This window comes from Fulmarus glacialis, unplaced genomic scaffold (genome assembly GCF_000690835.1).
Source record: "Fulmarus glacialis isolate BGI_N327 unplaced genomic scaffold, ASM69083v1 scaffold44435, whole genome shotgun sequence".
Lineage (NCBI taxonomy): Eukaryota > Metazoa > Chordata > Aves > Procellariiformes > Procellariidae > Fulmarus > Fulmarus glacialis.
Window position 1 is genome coordinate 17240 of NW_009213187.1, and position 26267 is coordinate 43506.

Below are 26267 nucleotides of genomic sequence, written 5' to 3' on the forward strand. Positions count from 1 at the left end.
TTTTTTTTGTATGTATGATATATATAAATACGTAGTAATAACTGCAGCTGTACTGAAACTACATTTACTTTTTAATTCATTAAAACTGCATCCACACCAGGTCATTTTTATGTAGATCTAACTGAAGCTCCATAGAAAACCAAAATGAATATTCTTCAAAAGCTCTTTGACCAGTTACTTCATCGATGAGTTTAGAAACTAGAGAAAACTGTCAGCTCCTAAAGCCTAATTTCACAGTACTTACTGATAGACTTAAGAGATTACACTGAAAACTGTGTCGCTGACAAAGTGAATACAAGAACAGAGCAATAAATATTTGAACTGTATTGATACTAAAGAGCTACGGAACAGGCACAAGTAGTTTGCATTAGTTTAGTCTTTCAAGGAAGCATTGCAATCACTGTTTTAAGGAAAAGGTGGCTCACTTTAATAACCACAGGCATTGGTCACTATTTAACAAGACATTCTAAAAAAGTAATCACAATTTGCCCAATAGTAGTTTACAAGTGGATGGTATACATTAAGATACAGAGGTAGAAGTTCACTTTTACAATGCTTCACTAATACAGATTACCAAATTATTCAAGGCACAAAATTGTTCGCTTTACAAAAAATACTGTAAAAATGTCATTTGCTGTTCTACAATGTGAGTACAACTCAAAAAAAATCTTTACACCCTTCCATATTTCGCATGTACAGTTGCTTCAGGCGTTACTCTATTTTTCCTTTGCTAATAATTGGCATATGACCAGCACTTACATAAACAGTTTGTATCTCAGCTCAGTTGCTTTGTCTTTTAGGCACAAGTCCAGTTACAGAAATTTAATACAACAGCTTCCTTGGGGGGTTGGAGAACTCTGCCAGAAGTAAGAATGAGGAGGAAGAAAAGAAACATATAGTCCATAATATTAGATTGGACTCTGACATATAGAGGGAAACAGAACAGAGCATATTTCAAATCAATTGACTTGAAAAAAGTCAGTTTAAATCACTGACTGCATTCCTAGAAAACCAGATGCCCAGTACAAGTTTGCTCTCAGAGTATTTGAGACATTCATTTGCCTTTGAATCGGCAGAGATTTACAAATTTCTTTTTATCTTTGTTTAAATAGAACACACACAATTGCTACAAAAGAGAATTACACCACAATTTGGCCATGTGTCCTTTAGAGAGCTAGTGAACAAGTGAAGAGATGCATTCAGAAACTGTCCTTGAATTTGCTAAAAGGTCATGAGCAGTAGCTTAAATCCCAAGATTTCCCTCCCTCCCCCTTCCCAAATAAAATAGGAATTCTGAAACGTTGCATCTTCTAGTTGGGAGACAGCTCTTATAAACCTTGGCAGGCTGAGGAAGAGATATCACACAGTGCATCCCTACAAGAAGTAGTATGACTAGTTTACTGTACATACAGTGATATTCTAAAGGACAATGGTGGCAGCTACATTGTAAATTCACTTTGCTTACCTATCACATTTTCCAAGTACTCTAGTCAGTTTTATTTACAGTATATAAAAAGCCATTGATTTTTAGAGTTCAATACACAGGTTTAGGACCCAAGAGAATGCCACAGTAAGATGTTGACATTTGCATCTGTTAGATGCAAGTGCACTTCGCAATTCAGTCATGTAATGTTATCGTATTCACCTCTAAATGTTAGTCCATCCAAAACAGTGTTAAATTCCATTTTTGGCTTCATTGTTGTTTGTAGCCTGTTTCCTTTGAGCAATGAAAGGGTACATACACTTGTCTGCTCCCAAAAACCGGTACATGCATACAACTGCTTCAAAGGGCAGAATACTGTGAAAAAGAGATTATAAAACTGTTAGAAGACAGCATAAAACAAAACCTCTGCTTACACTATGTACTTGGTCTCCTTAAAAGCAACATACTAGCTATTGGAGAGGCTTCCTAATAGACTTAAAGGATTTTTATTTCACAAGGATACTTACAGAGAAAATTAAAATTCTAGAGTCCCAACCATACAGGCAAGCAGAAAGGAAGAAGCAGCTACTTATTCACATGCCTCCAGCTTAGACCAGATTTCCTGCTGCTTCTTCACAAGCAGTGTGATAGCTTGTTTTAAAGGGGGCGGGGGGGGGCAAGGGCATCACAGAAGGCCTACTAAAAGCAAAGCATCTGCTCAAGGCCACATCAGCAGAGGTCATCAGACATTTAAGATATTCTTTAATGTGGGATTAGCGTTAGTTAATGCCATTCTTTGATCACCAGATGTCTAACTTATATTCTAAACTCAGTCATCCATCCTCAGAAAGAGAGGTCTGAAGTAAAGAGACCAATTTCCTTTTTCCCCCTCCAGATAAAATTCCAAGAAGTGACTATGTGATGGATACCTGGCTACAGACCCTCCCCTCCTTCTCACATCCACAAAATATTACTTTTATTTCAAGTATAGTACTCAGGGGCTCTAGTGAAGGGCTAAGATGGGATTTCCTCAGCCCCTGGAAATAGTGGCAGACACTCATTCAGTGGAAAGCAATGCACAGAATCTAGCCAATAGGAGTAATGACCACTGAAGCACTGAGAAGTGGATGTCACTGGTACAGATGTCCTCCCTGACAGTAGTACTGCTTGTGCAGTAGCCACTGGAGGGCCTTTGATCTAAGTGCTGCTGCCTGGGGCATGGATTATGCAGAAGCTTTGATCTCCCTGTTGGAAGCTGAAGTGTTGAACGCAAGACAACCCAAAGGGCCTTTGATGTGACTGTTGCTGCATAAGGCACTGCTTGTGCAGGGAGCATTGAAGCACCCTCTGAGCTTCTGGTTGAAGAAGCTAGTTCTTAAAGATGCTGACAGGGGCCTTGATTTGTTGGCAGAAGAGACACATACATACTCTCTTCCAGGAGAGAGGTGATCGTTAAAGGCTCCTCTAGTCTTCGGTGACTGTCCACCATGACAGACTTGAGGCAGAGGAGAAACACTGCCTTGTAAGTGGAATAAAAATCACCACAGTTCTCAGTTTCAGAAGGAAAATAAGACAATGCTGTATTTTAAAGGTTCCTCCTACACACTACAGATTTTTTAAAAAAACACAGACAGCTGTGAAGCTGTTCTCTATAAACTAGAATGCAAGTGATGTTGCATCAGTGGAATTGAGCCAACTACTGTGTTACCCTGCATCATTGAAATCTCCGCCTGGTTACAGATTAAACAGAGTTCCCATCCAAAACCTGTAGTGCGTTAGACAGGACAAAGGAGGCAATTCCTTTAAATAGCCCTTCCTCCAAAGTTCAACTCTGCAAATTGGTTCTGAATGTGCAGATTTTCAGTTTATCTACCATATCAGTGCAAGTCCTAGAGAATATGCAGGCAGGACCTCCTACACACTGGTTCCAGAGACAAATAGCTAGAGTTTCCTTTGCTGGAAGTTGCTCATGCCTCATTCCTAAAGAGGAACCCAAACAATGGAAAGAAAAGTTGAAAAGAAAATAGCAATCTAAGGATAATGAAAGATACCAGAAGGGTAAAACAAAGATGCACAATACAGAGGATCTCAATTTTATGGAGCTTCCCAAGCAAGCAACCTACACTCATGCAAGCCAAGAAAGAGACTTATGAATTCTAACAAAAGAGCACCTATGAGCTGTGTGGGTGGGACAGTATATCCAGAAAGTGGACATGCTCATGTATTTTACTTGTATTCTGTGGAGCATACTGCCAACGAACTAGCATTTCAGCTCTTACCTTTTCATGAAGGTGACCATATACATGAGGCGAGGTGTGCAGATCATTGGCTGGTCTGTAAGGATAGCTCTCATAGCCTGCTTCACACAGTATTCTGGTTTCAAGGGTGGAAGGAAAGGCTCAATTTCTTTTCTGAAATATTCGATTAAGACAGATTAATAAGATACACAAAGGACCGCAGACCTCAGTGAAGAGTTCATTAACTCACTTTCTTTGGAATGCCTCAGGAGGGACAAAGACTTCAATTTTTTTATACTCACTGTTCAGTTACAAAGACTATAGCTTAAAACTTGTGTTGGCTAAGTACAAAAGGACAGAAGATACTCACTGAATACAGAAAGTCCCTTTTTTGAGTCAGGATTACACATCACACTAACATATATTAAAGCAGAGAAAATACTTATTTTAATGTTTATGGTAGCAGTTTAGCTACCTTCAAGTACTTTTATGACACCACAAATACAGGGCAGAAGAATTTTACTCACCTGATCCTGCACCCTCTGAACATTCCTGTATCTACAAGATAAGGGCAAACTAAAGTTGTTTTGATTCCGTCCTTTTCAGCAGCCTTCAATTCATGGCTCAAAGACTCATGGAAACCTACAGCTCCAAATTTGCTGGCACAATAATCCTGTGTTGGCAATGAACAAGGCAAAAAAGAAGGCAACTTAAAAAGGACAGATATAAATCATGTTCAAAGCCAAAGCATATTTGAGGTGATTCTGCACAGATTTTTCAAAGCAACAACAAAAGACACCCACCAAATAGAGCATCACATCAACTCATTTATCATTTTACTTTTGAGGCAATTAGCACAGAATCATGAAAGCAGGAAATCTAAATGTAGGAGGGTATTACCTTGGATTCAAGTCTTTGAATCAGGCAGGCTCACATGGCAAGTTACTCCAATTACCAGTTTGCTTAATATTAAATGTTACAACAAAGGACTGAAATACCTAATACTACCTTGGGTCAGACTGGAAAAAGCTTGGAAAGGGCACAGGTGTAAAAATCTCAAATGCTTTATTTTTAAGGTTAGTTTCAACAGAAGAGATAATAGAGATGAATGTATTATTTAATTTTCAGAAGAGGATATTGCTTGTATATCTCATAAAAATACTAAGTTCAGCAACATTAAAAAATAATTGCATAGACAGCACTAGCATTTGAGTTTTCTGTTGGATGTGTCCACCTCTGCTGGTGGTCACACCCACAGCCTAGGAAATTCTTCGTAGTTTTCTCAAGACAGTAAATACTTTAAAAAGCCTGAAGTTACACCAGCTTCATTCATTTCTGTTATGAAACACTGCAGTTTAAAGTCCTAGATTGAGCCCTACCTATATGCAGAGAAGCCTATGCTCATGGGGCAATACAACCATTATTCCGTTAGACACATTAATTCATTTTCACTAACTAAATGCTTTTTGTTCACACTTGTATTTGTGCTAATGACCCAAAAAGCAAGATAATAGGCTCTAATCCCAACCTAGTTTTATCTACCAAACAAGTCTCACAAACTGGTGTTCTCAAACAGCTGCTAGCAACTAGACAACCTAATGCTTATAACTGGGAGCCTAGTAAAGCAGGTGAGACGTATATTCTGGAAGGAAGGCTGGCAACCATTTCCTCACAGAAACAGGAAATAGAAAACATTACTTTTGAAAATCCTTGCCTTTCGCTTCAAGCTTAGCACTGAAGATCTTGACAGGAGTAGGTAGGGGGGCCCCTTTCAGGTTCCTATTTATCAGGTAATTCAAAGATCATTCAGCATTCTGAAAACCTTAGCAGTCCCAGGCTTTCACTCTAAGTGGCAAGTCCACCCGCAAAGTAGGTGAATACGATGGCTGCCTAAGTTCTGCAGGTCCTACTCACAGGGAGCCATGCGTTGATATGATACTCGGCACCATAGCTTCCAAGTATCTTTAAAGATCTGACTTTATTTTCTCTAGCTGATAATACAAAAAAACTTATCCTAAGCAAGAAGTGCCAAATTTATTGTTAATTATAGTCTACCAAACCTCCACTCCAGCAGTACTGAACAATCCCAAGGAACTTGCAACTGTCACAATGTGTCCATGATTCATTTCCAGCATCTTGGGAAGGAATGCTTTAGTGGTCTACAAAGGAAAACAAAAACAAAAACAAAACACCACACTATGAACACACTACATTAGTGGTAAGTGTTCAAAACCTCTATCTCAGTTTATTATCAAGAATTTGGAAGTAAAATCACTGTACAGGTTTTGAACTTCTGAGTTTGTCAAAGATCTACAGCTTGTTTGTGAATTCAGACAGCAAGGCAGCAAGGACTGTATCTCCAGAAATCCTAAGGTTAAAGGATCAATTGAGCTCAGACATGTTTATTTTTCTGCAAGAGACTAGTTATCAGAAGGAGATAATTTGACCCTAAAATGGAAGTCACTTTTTTTTTTTTTTAAAGATAGAAAAAGGAATGCAAAGTGTTTAATTACACCATCCAGCACATCTGTGTTAAGACCAGTGCCGATTATCAGCTCTAATTATTGACAGCATGTTTTGGAAGTTAGATATGGTTAGTTTTATTCAATTAACTTATCATCTTGGGTATTTTACATTAAAAGAAATAGTGGAGGCAGAGTTTTTGCTGATGTTACTTTTTACATATAAAATACAGTAAACATCTACTAGTCTAAATTACTTTCCATCTTCATTAGTATCCATAAGTATTGCTCTAACTAAAAAGACAAGATACATATTTCTATTATCAATTCCTTATTTTAACAGTTTCAAAATACAACAAAACAAATAAAATAAACCAAAAGCAAGTCTCAAGACGAAACTTTTGATTCCAACCTCCAATTTTTATGCTTTGATTATAACAAAGTTTGTTTCTGTTTAAAAACCAAGTCAGAGTTAACACCTTTAAAAAATTAAGTTTTAAGCAATAAATTGAAGGCATTTGCTAGATCACCTCTGCTAGAATACCTACCTTTGTCATATCTGTTTTCTAAAGCTGACTCAACACTTTCCTTTTTTAAATAAGTATTAAGCAGAGCACCATATATGCTAAAAAAAAAAAATCAATGAAGTAGTAAAATGGTATGTGTAGTTATGATTTATGTCAGCTTCCAGGTTGTCAGTGTACTATATGAGATCACTTTTAAATTGCCAAAGAACTTCAGACAATGCTTTTTAATCACAAACATGCCTAGTTAATATATAAATCTATTAATGACAGAGCTATTATTCTATTCTAATTCACTCAGAACCATGAATCCTTAATCCTGAATGTGTAATCCTCCCAGAAACCTGGTCTTCCCATGTAATTTGGACATAAACTCAGAGCATGCAAATGCCCCTTAAGTATTTGCTACTTGCTTAATTGTTGGTCTGAGTCGCGTCAGCTACATTCTTAAAAAGACGTGCAAGCTACAGCTGAATCCATCTAATTCCATTCTTATGCTGTCTGCATTTTCCAATCACAGACGTCAGGACAGTTTTGCTCTAATGATTTTCACATGTTCTTGTACAACATTTTTGCCTGCAGGTGTTAAATGACTAATCCAGACCTCCTAACACCACACAAAAGAGTGTTTTCACTGGACAGCTGGCAGATGATCGAAGATTAACAGACCTCCTGACTTCTTGCCTTTTCTACTGTTGATTCATACAACTCCTAGATTCTGTCATAACTGCCTAACAAAGCTAATTATAAAAAATAATCTGAGAGCAAGCTGCCTTGCATTTGTTTCTTTCCTCATGGCAGGGATCTCTAAACCCATTATATAGAGCCTCGGACGAGAATTTAGTTCTCTGTTAAACTAATCTGTGCCAGGCACACAAAGTTTCAGCCTCTCTTCCCATGTTGCATGGCAACAAAGCCCAGTCATCACAGGGCAGCGCCGTCTGAAAAGGTAAGAGGCTTCGCTTGGATAGCACTGAAGTTCTACAGTGTGTTATTTATCTGCAGCCTGCCTTACACACCCCAACACCAACTATGTGTACAATACTCCTGATCCTCCACGCCATCCCTGTAAGAGATCCATGCTCCCAACTCAGTCCTGCTAACAATTTACTCCCCTCCAGAGCATTAGTCAGCTCCATCAGCAGTTTCCACTTACGTCTCGGTTATCTGTCCACATCACATTGGAATGACTGATTGCCACCTCACATTGCCAGAAAGCTTGATAATGCAGACTGAAGCTCTGGCCGAAAACCACAGCAACTACAGAAATGAAGGGGCACTCGCCTTGGAGTTTGTCTTGGGGGAGAGAGAGAAGGGAAAGAAGTAGTAATAGATTTTTTTGCCTACCATTTTCAAGGCACGAATCAATGTTTTCTTCCAAGAGATAAACAACAGGCAAGTGCACTAAGCTTAATTGGACTGGCTTTTATATTGGCTTTACTATAACGCTGTTTTGTTTTGAGTATGATGAACTATAGCTAGGTGTCCATAAATGTCTATATTTATCTATGGCTGAAGAAGAGTAGAATTTTCACAAGCATATATATAGACACAGTAAATAACCAGAGTGACTGCAGAGCCATAAATTTCAGAAAGCCCAGTCTTATCCACGCTACACTCCTTCAAAGTATAAAGATTACAAAGACTGAGTTTTCAGAGCTTGTGGTTAAAGTAACCCTTTTTCACTCAAGAGGAAATTGGCACATGACGAATAAACCCCGTTAAGGTCACTTTTGGGTGACATCTTCGGCAATTCAAGTGCAGACTGAACAACTCCCGGCAGCAGAACTACAGTCACTTCACGTAAGTCATCTCTTAAAAGGCCATTTACGGCCACATAGGAAAAAACACAGCTACTCTGGTCTGAAGACAATTAGCAATTCATGGAAATCTTTGTGTGAGACCTCAGTGTTCTGAAACAACCTGTTCAAAGCAGGCCCCTGTTCTTTGTCATGGGACATTATCCTGCAAACCCATTCAAAACCTGAAGCTGAGGCAGTCTATAAAGATAGCACAACTATAATATGTACAAAACTTAGCACTCAACTATCAACATCTCAGCTAAATGGATGACAGAGAAAGTCATCTCAGTTGCTGCCATCCTCCAGCCATCTGCTACAGCTGGGAGTCAGTACTTGAAAACAAGCACTGTCAGAGGCAGCCACACCCTATGGGGGGACGCATTTCCAGTCTCAGAGTAAAGGCTTGCCCACTGCTCCTCCCAACCTCCTCTTGCTGGGAAAAACAATCCCAAAGTGAAGTTATTCTCTTTCGTGGTATAAGCAATCCCCAAATAAATCAGTGTTCTTACTGAGCTGCTGGCACAGCCCGCTTCCTCGATCAAAGCAGCTTCCTCCGTACTCTGGTCCCCAGTCTTTCTGCTTGTTATATAAACCAGATCAACCTAGTTTCTCGTTTCTAGTTTCTTTCAGCTTCAGCTACATCTGCCTACCAGACCTGAAGTCTTCTGTGTCCTTGCTGTGCTGCTGAGAAACTAGTTAAGAGTTTGACCAGTTCAGGGGCAAGATGCCTCCTGGGTGGCCTTCCCATCTGGAGTTTGTCTGAACAGGTAGCACAGTCCACATTAGTCTTCTGAGGTGATGTGTGGACATGTTAATCCTCCATTTAAAAAAAAAAAAAAGTATTAGAAGATACCAAGCAAGACATGTGGTATTGTCCATGACATTAGAGGTCATGAACCAGACCCCCAAAATAATTCAAATCAACTCAAGTGATTTAATCAAACTATCTGCTTCTGGTTTGATTCTTTAGGTTTCAATTTTACCTCTCACAGCTGCAGAGGAAGACATTTAACCAAAACATTTAAGTACTTAAAGTCAGAGCTGGGTCTTTTATTAATGACAAACATAATACACTTTTCAACACTGAGGAGAAACCAGTAAGTAGAATATAGTGGATGAAAGGAATTGTGTTGTGATGCATCAGGGTGAGGAATCAGGGAAGTCACGCAGCGTTCAACATCAAGAAATTTAAGTTAAGCATCCTCTTCGCTCAGAATTCGCTTTTTCTTTCTTTTTCTTTTTTTAGAAAAAACGAAAAACCCCAAAAGCATAATGCAAACATGCGTTTTCTAACCCGCAGTATAGTTTAGATACAGCAACTAGGTAGGATAGATAGAACACATGAAGCTGTTCTGAACAGAGTAAAGCTAGTTTTTCGAGCTAGTTTAATCTTTAAGCTTTTTGGAGCCTAGAGATCAATTCCTAACCTTCTAAGCATTTTCCTCTATGCTTCTGAATATACCAGTAAGAACAAACTATTCCCAGTAGCTGTAACCAAACATCTATTTCATGTGCACACAGCTTTAATGACTTATTTCTCACAAGTGTGAAACTGAACAAGCATTTACATGTCACTTCATAGCTTTCGTAATCTGTTCTCAACATTTTGGTTTACGGCAAATTAACTTCTAACAGTCTAGCACTTCTTCCCTCCCCTTCCCCAAATTCTTTAGTTCCATTCTTAATGAAACAAAACTCAAAAGATTGTGCAACACAAAGAACAGCACAGCTGCAATGTCAAGACAAATTAGTCTAAATACAGCAAATGAGAACATGAAGAAATACTGTGTTTGGGAAAGTGATTTTTTTAATTAAATTTTGGATTAATTATTCTTAAAGTAGAAAGCAAGCATCCACAGAGAACAATGTTAGCTGTACGCAGCTCAAGACAATGGATACTGAATGCAGAAAGCACACCAAGGTGGAAAAGTACATGCTACCTTGTATTTAGAGAGTTGTCTTTATATCAAAGAAAGAAATAAAGCAGTTACCAACACGTAAGGTCCTTTAAGTTTCTATTTTTTAGTACAGTAATTTTTTTCATACTTTTTGCCTTCCGTCAATCTTCAACAGCCCTTTTAAACTATTTTGATGGCATAAACAAGCTGCTTTACTGTAAGGCAGAAATTCCTTTATGCGAAAGGAATACCTCATTTTCCATACAGCCCCTTCAGGTAAGGAGGATGGAGCATGGTTATTTTTCTGGGGCTGATCAAAACAGATGAGTTTTTACATCGCTATAGTTATCCACAACAGCGGTGTACTGGTCTAACAGATAAGACATTTCCTCCCAAGCCACAGTTATTCCTGACTGCCAGACAGCTGCGTAACAGTGCAAACGAGTGCAACATTTGGGTAAACGCGTTGTTTCATCTTCATGTTAAACACTATTCGGCCATACCCAAGAAACAAAATGGGTGCGATTAGTCAAGGACTCATCCAGACGACTCTGGGAACTAAGGTACCAGAGATTGTAAAAGACATGTTAGCTAATCCTATAACTACTATCATGAAGCAACGGAGCCAGTGACAAGAAAATGTTGTTCCAAGTTTTTGTCTAAAATACACTTTATATCCTCTCTCTGCCTCAGCATGGACGTTCAGCCTTCTTTTCTTCCCATTCTTCTACACAGACCACAGCAGGACACACTGGAGGTTCTTCTATTCCCGCCAGGACAGCACATGGCCACTCACTCCACCACGGAATGAAATCCAGAGATTTCCACATGCCCCAATTTCTCTTTCCATTCCAGTAACTGAGAAGGAATGCATGAAGGTCTGACAAAATAGCACCTCTGACTCTTCTGCAGACAGGCTGTGGCAGCCTTGCCTTAAAGTAGGTTTGTCCAAACTGGGTAGTGTAGCACTAATGCACTACTGTACGTTAAAAAGGGAAATTAAAAATGGAAAGAGAGGTGCCTGAAAGGCAGAAAAAACCCACGGTAAGCTTATCAGTAAATATACTGAAGTTATTTTCAGCTACAGCCATACAGCCCAGCTTATTTCAGTAGATAACCACTTTAAATACATTTTATAAACACAGGGTAAAACTTCACTTACAGGATTACAGCGAAAGCCATTGCCAAATAGTTTTACAAGAGGCCTTGAAAGTATAACCTAGAACTGTGCAACTCTCAAAGGAGAATTTATTCAAGTTAGAGACTATAATATCCAAAATGCCTTCTCATGCACCAAAGCATGCAGTTACAAGCCTGGATTTAACCACTTGTTTTCCTTCTAGCTTTTTTACTTGGTTCCAGTGAGAACTGAGAGTAATTACTTGTCATTTGCACTATCGTCCCAATTATTTTTCCCATATTATCTCCACATCCTTCTTAAGTTCCATTATACAAGCTTCTCTGAAATATTAGGTTAAGGTGAGATTATTAGCTGTGCTAAGACTACATGAAAATACCAAGTCCCAAGATGAACACTAGAGAGACCACACAGCACAAGCGACATGGCTCTGCCAGTAACAGGCTGAATACAGAAGGTAGACGGAAGTCTGTAACTACTGTTGACCTTGCTAACATAAGGGACCAAAGCTGTGATTTAAAGGAGCTCAGATGTCTCTGCTGACTGTTTTCAAGAAGTGCTGGGCCCCTTCTGGATAATTAGCCACTGTCTAAGTAAATATTTGAATAGCTGTGGAAATTAGTGCTATTTTTGATCTTCAGTTTCTATTCTCAAGAAATGATAATGAAAAATACGCCAGAATTACCCAGTCTTCCTAAAGTAATGAATTAAAAAAGAAAGTCTCATTTCTCTGGACTGTTGATGGGTCTACCCAGATCCTTTTGGAGCACAAAGGAACAGGAGATACACATGACGTCCTCAAGCCAACCTTCCATAGACAGCTGTATTAAAAGCATGAAAGGAAACTATTTAAGGATTGCCCTCAAGTGTGCCTTGAACAGGCCCTGCGTTCAAAACAAAAAAGCTAGACCTTCCAATATTTCATTTCTAAAGGAGTCCCTTAGTTATTTAGCTCCTGGCAGGCAACACAACCTTCAATTTCTCACTAAAGCTTTATTTGTCCTTCACATAAAAACCCACTGTTTTGGGGCCATGGGAATTCCTTTAATATTGAACTGCAACAGCAGTTAATGCTTAACATACATGCACAGTAATAATGTTACAGTTGCCTTGCAACCAGAAGCTCATGAAAGAACAAGATAGACTTAAACGGGAGTCTATAATGATGACAAGTAACAAGGAAGAAAAACCACACCACCAGCCCCCCCAATACTTTGGATATCCAACATTTGCAGAGTGAAACTACAGATAAGATCTGCCCAGGTTAAGGGGTGAAGGTAACAAAATAAAGTAAATACCCTGAAGAATTAAGTCACAATGAAAAGCACCATCAGCTAATTTAAAACTGTATTTGATTTACAGAGAAATAAGCATCTTTTTTCCTCTCTCCAACTCTGCATGAAATACTGTTTTGAAGTACTTGAAGTCTTAGCTTAGTAAAAATATAAGCTATTACTTGAATCACTAGGTTTTTAACTCATTATTAATTCGTGTTATAATTAACGTTCCTGTTTTCTCCACCCTCATGACTGACCCATACACATAAAATCTCCTGCTTCTCAACAGACATACTTAATCAGCTGAGAAGCACCAAAGTTGTACAAAACTAGGTTACGTCTTATTTACTGAAGTTTGTAAGTGGGTTTGTTAGTAGTAACAAACGTCTGTCATGCCATTTGCTAAAGAACAAGTATGCTATAGTCCATATTTACATTACTACCTTGTTTAGCATTTCTAGTATTTAGGCTCCAGTTACAAAATTTCTTCCATTTTCAAAGCCCATAGTCACTATTTCCTGTGAATGGTTCAGTTATTGTAGTGATTCCTCTTATACGGAGTCAACTCATGTTGAGTATATCAGAAGAAAACTGAAACTGAATTAAGTAGTTTCCTTGTTCAAAACTTAGTGCCACAAAGCTGTTTACAATGGGTAAACAGTAAAGATAAGATAAGTAATGCTATTCAAACAAACAAACAAAAAAAATCACAGGAAACTAATACCACTAGTAATCTCTCAAACATTAATCATTGATTTCCACTCTTTACTACTAGAATTAATTACGCCATGCCTAGGGTGACTGAACATTGCCTGGCTAAATTGCCTTTTGTATAGTTTGTTAACAAGGCTTAGTTGAAAAAGGGTTGTGTCTACAGAGAGTGGGATATGAAAAGTTCTTAGGGAAGGACATTGCTACAAAAACTTTTGTTATTGTTGCCTTATCATGTCACTACATTGTCTCCCCCTCCCCTTTCTTTTAAGGGCTTCATTTCCTGTGATCTTACTCCAAATTGGATAACTAAGACTGGAGTAGAAAAAAAGCTTTGTTCTCCCTATCGTCTGAAGTGTAGGTTAAGTACTCAAGAATGCTACCTAAATAATACAATTCCTGCTTCAGAAACTTTCTTCTTAAGACCCAAGGTGGAAAAGGTATCATTACCTAAGGTTTACAGTGGTCTGCTGCTAATCAAACTCCCAGCTCTCTTACCTAAAGCTTTTCTGCATCCCCCACCACTGCATCACTGTAGATTTTGAGTGCACCTTTATCTGGGGCAGGGTTTTACATATAACACAGCCAAAGATGGCCCTGATTTCTCCTTAAGAACATTTCACTTCTGCTTAAAGAGGCCACTACCTTATATGCTTTTTAGGCGTGAAGAAGTTCAGGTATTAAAGCTGAATTACCCTTGTTATTTCTATACCAGCAAGTGGAAGTTAGAGCCTTTATGTTATTGGTATGCAGTCTCCATCTTTCTCCTCTTGAGAACTTTTATACTCTTTCTTCGCAAGAGGAAACAGACTTTAGATTTACATGCTTTTAAAATTATTTCCATCCTCAGATGTCAGGCCTGTTCTGTAAAGTGTCTGATCTTTCTAACAACTATACGCCATCGATTATTTCTGTGGAAGCATCTACCTGCCTTTAACGGACATGCTTGCGTATATACTAGCATACATGCACACAACTTGTCTACTTTCATCTGTACTTGCAGATATCGCTTTGTTGATGTATAACTGCTTCATATATATGCAGCAGTATAAAACATTGTTTAAATCACTAATTGTATATTTATACGTCTTCCCTCCATTTTTTGCAAATCTTTGATTTCATATGGCTATGAAAAATGTAGCACGTTCTCGCAGGTTGCCCAGAGAGGCTGTGGAAAGCTCCATCCTTGGAGATACTCAAAAGCTGTTTGGACACAGTCCTGGGCCACCGGCTCTAGGTGGCCCTGCTTGAGGAGGGGGGTTGGACCTGATGACCTCCAGAGGTCCTTTCCCAACTCAACCATTCTGTGGTTCTCCACTTAAGTCAAGTATACCAACTCCCTGCTCAACAGCCCATTCCTCTTCCTCTCACAGAGGAAGAAGTTCATAAGCCAGCAGAGACCTTGCACTCTTTGTCCCTATGTTAACTGCAAGTTTATCAACACAGAATCTTTACTAACTGGAAAGAATGCAGATTCCTCTGCCATATCTCTCCTGTATCTCCCCTACAGGAGCTCTTGCCTGTAATAGGTTATCCTGCTCTGTCTGAAACAGTGTCTGTTCTACTTCCATTTCTCCTTCTCCTTTGGTCTCAAGTCCTTCCAGCTGTAGAGAGGGTCCAATGAAGCAGTGCAGAGCACCTAGATGAATTTCTTGTGGAATTAACACATTTTCAGCTGAATCCAGAACATACACACACCATACTGTTTTCAAAAACTAATGATGTCCCCCCAGCTAGTAGATGCCCTCCAGTAACTACACTCCCTTGCCAGCTTCTTAAGGGTATTCTGAGCCCTCACAGACAATTCTGCCTGCTTTGAATTTTAATGGCTTTTGAAGCTCGGACAGAGCGGTCATATTGGATTCTCGACAGCTAGCACTGCTTAAGCAGTGTAAAAGTGCAGAACATAAGTTGCCAATGACGTTCATTGTGGTTTTCAAATGCCAAACTAATCTAAAAGCTGAGAAGGATTAGTAGTAGGTAAGATGACGTGGTAAGAGGGCTGTTGGAGGCCCTACTATGTGTTTAGTCTGCCTGACACTGCAAACCAAAGAAGATACAAGTCTAGACTGAAGTGGAACTTGGGAACAAATGTATACGTGCAGACTTCTGCAGCCGCCACAAATTTAAGGCATAACCAAGCATGAGAACTGAAGCTTTCAAAGCATTTATGCTCAAAAGCTGACCTCTTCCCTCCCGCCCAAAGGCATCTTATTAGACAAGTTGATATTTATTCTCCATGAATATTAATCTCATTATACTCTCAGACTATCATAGCTACCAAACCACAATTACTATTCAATTTAAAGCAAGTATTACATGGTTGGCAGCAGCCACTGAAAAGTAACATGCAGTTTAAAGAAGGTGAACCCTTCTGCTCAGATCTACCATGTCAGCATTTGAGCCTTCCATATACCCAAGACTAACACAGAGCTCCAACATGGCTGTGACAGCCCAGTTACACTCCTGTAAATTCAGGAACTTAAGTTACAGTCCCAGTAGGTAGCACCACCAACCTCGTATTCTTCCACAGGCAGATCTGTCAGTAAAGACAACCTAGCGTGCATTTATTCAAATGTCAAATTTGAAATTACTTTAGTGTTTGCTGGTCAAGTGATATAAGAAGTTAACACTTGGCTACTCCTTTCCACAAAAGCTGGTTTAAGCTCTGTTGAAGTCAAGCGACTAGAAATTCTACTTTGTTTATATACTGACAAATGGCCGTGTCAAAGGATTTGTAGTGTTTCAGAGCTATGCTGACATTAGTGTAACAAACACATTAGTCCCTCACCTTCACTAGCACAAGTTTGCAGCAAATGTCCAACCATTTGGAGAGCTGTTATTTATTGCCAGCTGTTCGATAATCTTGACAAAAATGAAAACATGCCCCTATGAGTCAGTGAAAAATCCACACAACAAATTCATTTTACAACAACTATTAGATAAGAGCTCAGAATATTCTGTTCAGTGAACAAGAACAGAATCCAACTTTTAAATACACATTTTTCTCCAGCTTGCCATAAGCTTAGTCATCCTCTGGAATATTTAGTAAAACTTGGTATTTTAGTCTGCATGTTTCCAAAAAGTTACTAGAGAACAGTACTGTCAGAACTACTTATGGAAAATATGAAGTCATCATTCATGTTTTATGATTTACGTAACAGAATACACTTTCAAGAATGGCTAAACAGAAGACTGTCTCACATTTTAAAGATACCTTAAGGCCAGTACCTCCATAGAACTGCAATTGCTATAGTACTTGAATGCAGCTGAAAGCTGAATCACTTTACTCATCCTCTCCAAATCAGGCACTAAGTCATTGTTTTGAATCAATTACTTTATAAAAAGGAAAGTGATTATGCCACAACTGAGTATCTCTCAAGAGGAATAAGATTAGAAGGAAAGCTTCCCTTTTCACATTAACAGTCTGACTTAGTGGAAACAGAAAAAGAAAGAAGATATTATAGTTGAATGGAAATTTAGCTTCAAAGTTTGTTGAGGAAACAGTAAGACCCTAGAAGGCTCCAACTTACTATGAAGTAACTCACTGAATGAGAAGTAAAAAAACAGAAGGTGTTCCTGTTTCATACTTCTCCCCACCCTCCCCAAAAAAGGGTCTGCAGAAAACAAATAGTCTTAGCAGGTAAACTTTTGCTTCATAAGCCAACAAAGGCTAAAATGACAAAAAAACCTCCAGCCAATACAGTGACCAAAACAGTGGCTAATAAAGTTTTCAAAGATTCTACTTGCACAGGCATTTTAACCACACACCAACAAACTAGTCACTTTCTTGGGGGTGAGTGTTCAAAGCCAGAGAGATACTTTCTTCCTTTGCTTGCCTGTGGAAACTATGCTTGTTTCCCAGAAGCTGAAACATGGCTCTGGCTTGTTTTTTCCACATTCAAACAGCGTTAGTACAACTGATTTCCAGAGAAGTCAAACAGACTGGTAGGCACAGAGATCATTGCTCTCAGTGGTACAGAACAGCAAACATAGAATCAGTGCAAGGCAAATAAGCTAAAGTTGTTAACACAGCATTATTTGATGTGTTCAGAAAACTAACTTACCTTTATCTAAGGGTTTTTAATAGTGTGTAATTAAAATACTGCAATCTCTTTAGAAGTCGAGTTGTTACATTCAGACTGTTATGCCAATGGCAGATTTGCTATAGCTTGGAACCATTTATGACTATTTAACTATTTAGAGCCTGTAAATCCTATTCCAGAAACTCTCTCCAAGAATGAGGTTTCATTAGACAGCCGCAGAGGTCCTGTTCACAGCAACGTGGTTTTATCCTATTCCTCCTCACCCTTTCCCCAACACACACCTCCCACACACTCCCTACACTGCAAGTCTGAAATGTTGACGAGGTGATTCTAGGCTCAAATAGAAAAACTAATCAACTTGGCCAAGCAAATTAACAGCTTTCCCCCCTGCCCTCCAGACAGGTTAGTGAGCTGAACTGGATCAGATAAATACCAAAACTAGTGCAAGGTAAGATGCAGATTCAAGGGGTGGTCCCACGTGACAGCTTGCCACCACTAAGCTGCCTTGTAGTTTCATCCCAAGTCAACAGAAATTTTGGACAACTTACTTTTAAGCATACGCTCACGCGCTTTTCCAAACCAATGCTGAAAGGGGAGTGCTCGAGAAGCTGTCACACAAGTTCAAACAGATGGCAGAAGTGACCAGCACCAGGGCACATTTAGGTGCAGAATTCAACAGTCAAACAAACTTGAATTTCAAAAGGCTCACACCAAGTCAGCCACCTCGGCTCCGCAGCTGTTCCGGCATACCTTGCCCTTCCATGCCCTCACAGCCCAGTTGTGATAACTCACTCGTGTCAAGTGTTAATTTGACTGACATATAAATCATTATACTAATATAATTATTTACAAGAACAAAGTGTTCATTTAGAAGTGTAAGCACAGATGTAAATCTCTCCCCCGTTTGTGACATATCTTCTTTCAAACAAAACCCTCAGAAACTGAGATTCTACCAATCTCAAAATCTATGCCTACTCACCTACATTGTAACTGCATTTTGAAAGACACTTTCTTTTTTTTAACAGACTAAGAAGCCTAGGACCACATGTAAAAACATATAGCATCGCACATAAATCAGCTCCAGTTTGCCTTTGCAAAAAGACCTCTACCATTTTTCACAAAGACAGACAGGTATCAGTAACTCAGTTTTACCATCAGTGTGAATAGCCAGGAAACCTCAAAGGTCAAGGGAGCAAGGTTTATCAAGAGAGCGATGCTCTGGCTTTTACATAGAGAGGACTGTGGAAAGGTTTAGTATTAAAGATACGTAACAAAAACCTTCCCTCCTCCCGAAAAAAAGCCAGAAGTGAAATCAAAGCATGAGAAGCATTGGGAAAGAATAACAACTTTGCAGCTGATAAAGATAAAAGTAGAAAAGATTTTAAAAGTGCAGTGCTAAAATGGCAGAGATGGTGCTAGAAAACATAACATTCATCTTTCTTCAACCTGTCTAGTCAGAGTAATTGATGACACTGAGAGCTACAGAAAAGGATTGCTCACCCACACAGATCAGTTAAGACAGGTCTTAGGCAATGATGGAAACGCTGGGTTAGCAGGACACCTAGCCACATAGTAATTAGGATTGCTTTTCTCCACAATTGAGCACATGAACATGCCTGTCTTCTAGAAGTCTGCTATAGTTGCTTGGTTATTACAGAAAGTTAATAACATAATGCAATCTCATTAACTTAGACGCTTTTCATAAAATAAAAGCAGATGTTACTTGTAGATAGAAGAATCTCGAACTTTAAACTCCATTGCTCTCCTAACCTCCACAGATATCATCTTTTAAACTGAGTATTTCACTGAAACAGTGAAGAGCCACTCTCTCAACTTCTACTGAGGTTAGGCACCATGCTGGCAAAGACTATCGTTCCATTCAAGGTTTTACTGTCTCCCCAAATCCTTCACAAGTAACAGCATACTATCAGACCAAAGTCAGTGCAGAAGTTTTTGCTTATTCAGCCGACCTATCTCATTCCATAAGAAGCAGGAATTTAATCATCGCACTGATCGCTCATCCAGGACCATTTCTTCAGAGTAGATCAGCAATCCTGAAAGCATTCATACAGTTTGCTGACAAGTCTCCGATCCTCAGAAAACATCACAGGAGACTGAAGAGTGAGATTATCCCAAGTGCCTTACCTCTGCAAGCTATACTGCAACTCCAGCTTTATTTTAGATGGCTGTAGAATTGCAAGCCACTAATAATTGATTAATACTTCAAATACGTTTCTAATTGTTTGAGAAGTCTTGACATGGTCTCTTCAGGACAACTTTCCCTTTCCTTAACGGAACTTTCACATTGCTTTTCTGTGAAATATATTACCGTTTTCACCTAAACTCTTCAAGCTTCATACAGTTTAGTGCATGGAAGTAACTGGCTGATCGCACCTTATGCTACCATCTTGGACACCGATCTACAGGCAACAAACAATCCATGGGTCACAATCTGAGAATCTCTATTTTCATTTGAGAGTCTAATATCCATAGACCTTTCAAATGGCGCAGCAAATTAATTTCCAAAGTATGCCTGAGAGAAGCTGTCGCAAAAGCTCGGGTGTAACTGAAGCAGTTTAAGGAAAACATTCTGAATGGTCATTTCAGATTTGTTAGCTGACTGGGATGAAAATCAAATACTTTACATTTTTAAAGAGAAGGAAGGGAAATGTATGAATTCAGCTACTGTTTGAACAAGATGTCAGCATTCTCTACCATACAAGGAATATGCTTTAGCACAGAAAGTATATGTAGGAAGGTTGGTGTTGTGAGTAACACATTCAAAGAATCTTCGATATGATTTTCCAGCTGCCCTGGTGGAAGTGTTGCTTCCATAGTCGAGAGTGCTGTAAGTTTTGTTCGGATTCCTTAATATATAACTGCTCATTTATCACCAAGATACAGTAGACAATGGAGAACTATGACTGAATAGCCTCAATAAACCTCAGGGACTAGAGTTGAGTAACTTGTGGAATTACTACAGTTCTGTGGGCAGCACTCTGAAATCCCAATTATAGGTGCTTAAATTCATATGATTCCTACACAAGGCAAATAAAGGGGCGTTTTGCATAAGACTAAGACCCACCTACCACCCCATCCCAATGTGCTTAATATGCTTGCTGACTCTTCAGATGAGTACATTGTCTGAAGAGTCATTTTTATCCTCACCCATGTCTACTCTGAAACTGATATAAGATTGTTTCTACAGCCGAAGCTTAGACATCCAGGTTCCTAACTAAATGGTTTGGGTTGGTGCCCCCCTCCCCCCTGCAAAAGGATCAGAAAACTGAAAAACTTTCAATGATTTTTTTGAAAATGATCACTACAACTAAAACATGACTACAAGGCTAGATTACAGATACACACAGATTGCAAGATACAGGTTACAAAATTAAAGATTGCACGCTGGTAACAACTATGCTTGACACAATGCTAGACAAGGTCCTAGTAGACCATAAAATAAATCTGTGAGGAAAGCTCTGAGCCAGTAGTCTTGTGCCCACTCAAGCTCCAGAAATACATATCCACCCATTTATTTTCTGTAACTTTTGTTAAGTGCATTCCTTTATAAAATGGGAAAGTGCAGTTTTCTAAAGCACGTATCTGGAAGATAGTATTTTCTCAATTGATAGATTCCCTCTGTTTTCTTGAGAAATGAACCCAAGAACATATGAACTGCAGAACCATACCAAAGCACTTATAAGTTTTAAGTACGACTAATACGACTATTTCCGAGGCTAAGTGTATGACTGCTTTTTTCTTCATATTCACTACCCAGCATGCTACCACAGTATATGAAACACATGTGCTGTCCAGGGTAATTTACTGGTGGCATGTAGTTGGAATCATTTTGCAAGGGAAGAGTTAGTTTTGATGACACTTTTTGGATCACATGCACATGTTTTTCTTGAACTTGATCCAACTCATTTTTCAAAGAAAAAAGTCAGGAACTTGTAGATTAAACTTTGTAAGTAAACTTACACATCTTGGGAAACATTGTCATGAAATTAAAAAAAAAAATTAAAGCAGCTAATTCCACTCCAAAATGCTAAATATAGCTAGCAGGCCTGTCAGTGGAATATTGTGTCTATATTTGATCATAGATACTGGAATCGTAGAGATGAAGACAAAAAAAATTAAACTGTTATGCCAACAGGCCACAAGACTCAGCATGGTATAGTTTCAAATAATGTAACTTAAGCTGTCTTTTCTTCTGTAGAAGATTCAGTGTGCACGCTAAATGCAATACTTGCATATTTAAACTAAACAAACTATAGGCGTAAGTGAGCTTTATTTCACACCAGGGAGCTTAAAGAGACTAGAATAACAATACATAACTATTGATACATTATAGACAACTATAAGCCACTGTTATTTTCCAAGGCTGTAGCAATCCTGTCAGTCTAATTAGACTGACAACTACAGCAGCTGCATAAATAGGTATTTGATTTAGTAACTCTGCATTAACTGTCTTTCCAAGGTAGATTTCAGTTTTAAAAGTTTTAGACTATTTATGAATGCCCTAATTACTAAGAGTAATATTCATCTCTTCCTGTATCAATGTCAGGCCGCCTAAAAGATTTGTTCAATTCCTACAAAGACAAATATACCTGCATAACTTAAAAATCAAGTAGTTTGTAAGTGAATGAACATAACTACTCTGGTTAAGACAGCAGTACACAAGTCCTCAAACTCTGGACCCTAGTCTCTTACTATGTGGATTTTTTTTTTTTTTTTTTTATATAAAAATGACAGAGCTGGAGCTGAATGCTTTTGCTTCCCCCTTTTGGTAAGTTGAAGAGAACTCCTCTAAGAGGAGAGCTTTAAGCTGAAAGTTTTGGAGGATCCACATGACAGGGAAACGCAGATCACTGTTCTCTCAGAGCTGAATACTGAAGATCTGCTGTACAGAAGGACCTTTGTGCCACAGAACTTCACAGACCCTGATCATTGCCTTGCCCCTGCCCTTCCATAAGTCCCATTCAACAACCAAATCTAGAATTATTTCGCAGGTACTATGCTGATGTACAATATTAATGCCTACTTATCCAGCAACAGCATTATTCTTCCAGAAGAAAAAATGTTAGAGTAGGTACAAGAATCTCAAATTGTTCTGAAACAAGAGTTTGTACAGTAGTTTTATTAAATACAGTTCCACGATCTAAAACACAGGATTTTGATACTTCACTTAAGCTTTATTGTAAAACCACAAGAAAGCCAAACTGTTATTCCTATATTCACTTAAAACTGATTAAGCAACAGCTTTATCTTATACTGTGATTTAAGACTTTTCAAATCTGAATCCTGACATATCACAAGAAGAAAGTTTCCTAGTCTGTAGAAGTTCAGTTCTAGTAATTGACAAGTACAGCCAAGTAAGTTATTATTCTTGCAACAGACTGTCAGGAAAGATAGTGTTACACTCCTGCTGCAGTTTTATGCATCTGCAAATTATAGTAAACCAGAGCTGGCTTGTTTCAAACCAGGAATGGATTTTGTCCCTATGTTTTCAATATCAGAAGCATTCAAGTTATCACAGCATGAAATAACAGGTTTTTAATACTGCAGTGGATTTTATGCTGTGGAAATTGCTACATGATGCAGTGGTGACATGTTTATATAGAACACTCATAGGAAGGATTATACAAATCATGAATGTCAGCAAAATGGAAAGCATCTGTTTAGGCTGTGGCATGCTGCTAAGGCTCTCTTGACTGCCAGTTTGTGATACGGTACACAGTCCAGTTGGAGTCACAACAGCAAACCAGTGACAGACTGTCATGTCACTGCCTACTGCAGAAGTTGGGCAGCCTTCAGATTGTAGCTGCTAACATAAAGCAAGCTCAGATCACCTGCATTCTGCACAGAGAGCGGGCAATCAATCTTATTTCAGATGTTTCAAGGGGACAGTACTAGAGCCCCATTTTAGGTTTCTATATAGAAGCACACTGAGGCTTGATTAATGATCAAGGGATGAGGAAGAATTTCCCCTGTCACACATTAAAAAAAAAACAAAACCCCAACAAAACTCCAGAAAGTACAGACGCTTAACTACTGAAGCAACATTACATGGAAGATCCATGTCTTTATAAGACCCATTTACAGCTTGTTGGACGAAACACCCTCCAAGAATAGTTAAAAGCCTACATAATGCTCCAGAGTATTAGCTTTGCTTTTGGACCACCAGTTTAGCTGACATGGAAAAGACTAGCTGTATAAAACTTCACACATCTAGACACATTGTTCTATTTAAGTCAGCATTGACTTGCATCAAAAAAGTTGGCTTCAAATCAGCTGATTCAGATGATATCTTATGAATTAAGTACTATTACTTTTAATAGAAGTCCACCCACTGTTGGTCAAGCCAACCTTTTCTGGGATCATGAAGGGGAAGACAAGGAAAAAAGCTTTGCCAACAGCAAAAAAATAAAAGGAAAAGCAAAGAAGGACACAGGATCTGCAGGAAGTGTACACATGAACAGATCCTCAATTAAATATAAATGGTGTTGACTGCTCCTTAGAAGCTTAAGCCAAGATCTCAAGTTCCACAGTTTAGATCTAACTATACCTTCTTGGAATAATTTTCTTTTTTTTTTTTAATTTTAAAGTCACTTCACGCTGTAACATTTAGAGATCAATGAAACTATTATGGAAACCCAGTCATAGCAATACTAGACTCTAAGTTTAGTTTTCTATTATTGTAAGACACTGGGAACACACAGAGGGTGCTTTAAAAAGGTCTCTGAAACAATGTTATAAATAAGTGTATGACTTGGGCCTGAAGGAAGAACAGCTGGAGAATTTAGGATCCTCCCATATTTTAATTCATAGTGATGTCATAATTTAGAGTTCTTGGAAGCTTTGTCAATTCGGCATTTAAACCACATCAATAACAGTCATTAAATCTAGCGCACATCTCTGTTTGCTTAAGCATCAATTTAACTTTTATGAAGGGGAACACACTTAGTTGTACTCTTAGTTGTAAGAAGTCATATATGCTTTCTCAGAACTTTTCAAATTGCCTTAAAATATACTTTCGAGTTTAAAAAGTTTTTAAACACACTATCTCGTGTGCACTGAAGTTTAAGCACTCTCTCTGCAAGCTTTACAATACATTGGAAAAAGACTGCTCTGCCATTAAGTGTTTCACAGTGCAGATTTGAAGGGGCTCCTTTAGGGTTATGAAACAGCATTTCACTTCCACGTTAAAAAAGTTAGGTTTGGAAGGGCCTTCTAAGTTTTGAAGATGAAGGATTTTAAAAAATTTTATTATGAAAAGGTAAGACCGGCCAAAGAAGGCTTAAGTTGAAGTATATTTCGGATTGCTTAATCCTTTGATTGTTATGCAAGTGTATTTCATAACCTTATTTGAAGGACCAGAGAACAGTTTTAATACTAACAATGGGCTCAGTCTGACAGCTAATGCTAACCCGAGTGTGCATCGTGCCCTCCTTCGACATTCCAATTTATGTAACTCCACACTACCGTGGGTTTAAAAATAAACCACACAGGAAAACAAGGTTTAGATAGACAAAAAGAGTAAGATCACATAGCTTGTTCTCCTTGATTAGTATCTGCTAGTTATGGAGACAATATCAACCCAGAAACCATATTAAAGATTTTCTTACTTCTACTAGCAGCCTCCAGAGAAAGCTATGAGGACAAATACACAGGATTCCTGAAAGTGTTCTTGGCTTGATTTCTTGAGAAATCTTTTCCGCCTTTCCTCCCAGCCTTCAAAAGGAACAATTTGCCTCCAAGGCAATTCAAACAACATTTCCAGCAGAGGTTTTAAATATTTTTTCCAGAAATGTGCAAGTTTGCTGTTGTAACCATCATTAGAACAGCATCTCAAAGCTGCTAACATGCTGGCAGAAGACTATGTGAGGAAGGCTGAGGAGTCATTCATTAACAGTAACAACCTTTAAGCAGATTCAGAGGTTATGCTTGCAAAGGATTTCATATACAGGGCTAGAGAAAAGGGCACAAGACCTAGAACTCTGGATTCTAGGAGGATATAGTTGATTTAAAACTATGTTAATAATTTTAATACCCACCATTTCTATTAAATAGAACAGTAAGTTAAAAATAAGAAATCCACAAAGTGGTGAAAGGGAGCAAGTGTTAAGCAACAGCAGATAATTTCCCAAAATTAACTGACAAAAAGGGCGGCAGAAAGGAGTTTATAGTTACCCAGAAGTGTGCGTGACAGTTGACCATCATGGTCCTCTCAATAAGCTCATCAGGACACTCCAGAAGATGGTGCCCGGAGACCACACCAGCATTGTTAACCAGGACAGACACCTCGCCAACCTCCTTGCGGACCCTCTCAGCTGTCGAGTAGACGTTTTCTCTTTTGCCCACATCACAGGTGTATGTGTAAACCTGCAAGTTGCAATGGGGCAGTGCATCTTTTTCTCCATCTCCACCTACTAAGGAATACAGACAAGAGAACGGGGCGGGGGAAATAAAGTTCTTACTTGTATTTTGACATGCAAACAAGTAGTCGAGTGGAAACAGCGAATGCATTTCCATTACAGTAAAACTTCTATTTACTTTGGTGTCACCACAGTACACAAGGACTCGTCTATTTACTATTGCTGCTAAAGTGCTTTAAAAAGAGCTGCAGGTTTTAAAGCCGCTGTTGCAGCCCAAGGCTACACGAAGCAGGTCTCCGCTCCCCGCCGCCGGGCACAAGGCCGGCCCCGGCTGGCAGAGGCACTGACGGGGCGTTTGACGCCCCCACGCC

General features: G+C 38.9%; 1 protein-coding gene across 1 annotated transcript; it reads right to left on the reverse strand.

The window, feature by feature from the left end:
- Window positions 1–401: 401 nt before the first annotated feature.
- Window positions 402–25950, reverse strand: RDH10 (retinol dehydrogenase 10 (all-trans); the record flags this gene model as incomplete). The annotated part of the gene is made up of 5 exons (XM_009578113.1): window positions 402–1798; window positions 3703–3834; window positions 4188–4333; window positions 5721–5819; window positions 25712–25950. Coding segments are annotated over 5 exons (740 nt in total), but the record flags the coding sequence as incomplete, so codon positions are not given.
- Window positions 25951–26267: the final 317 nt, after the last annotated feature.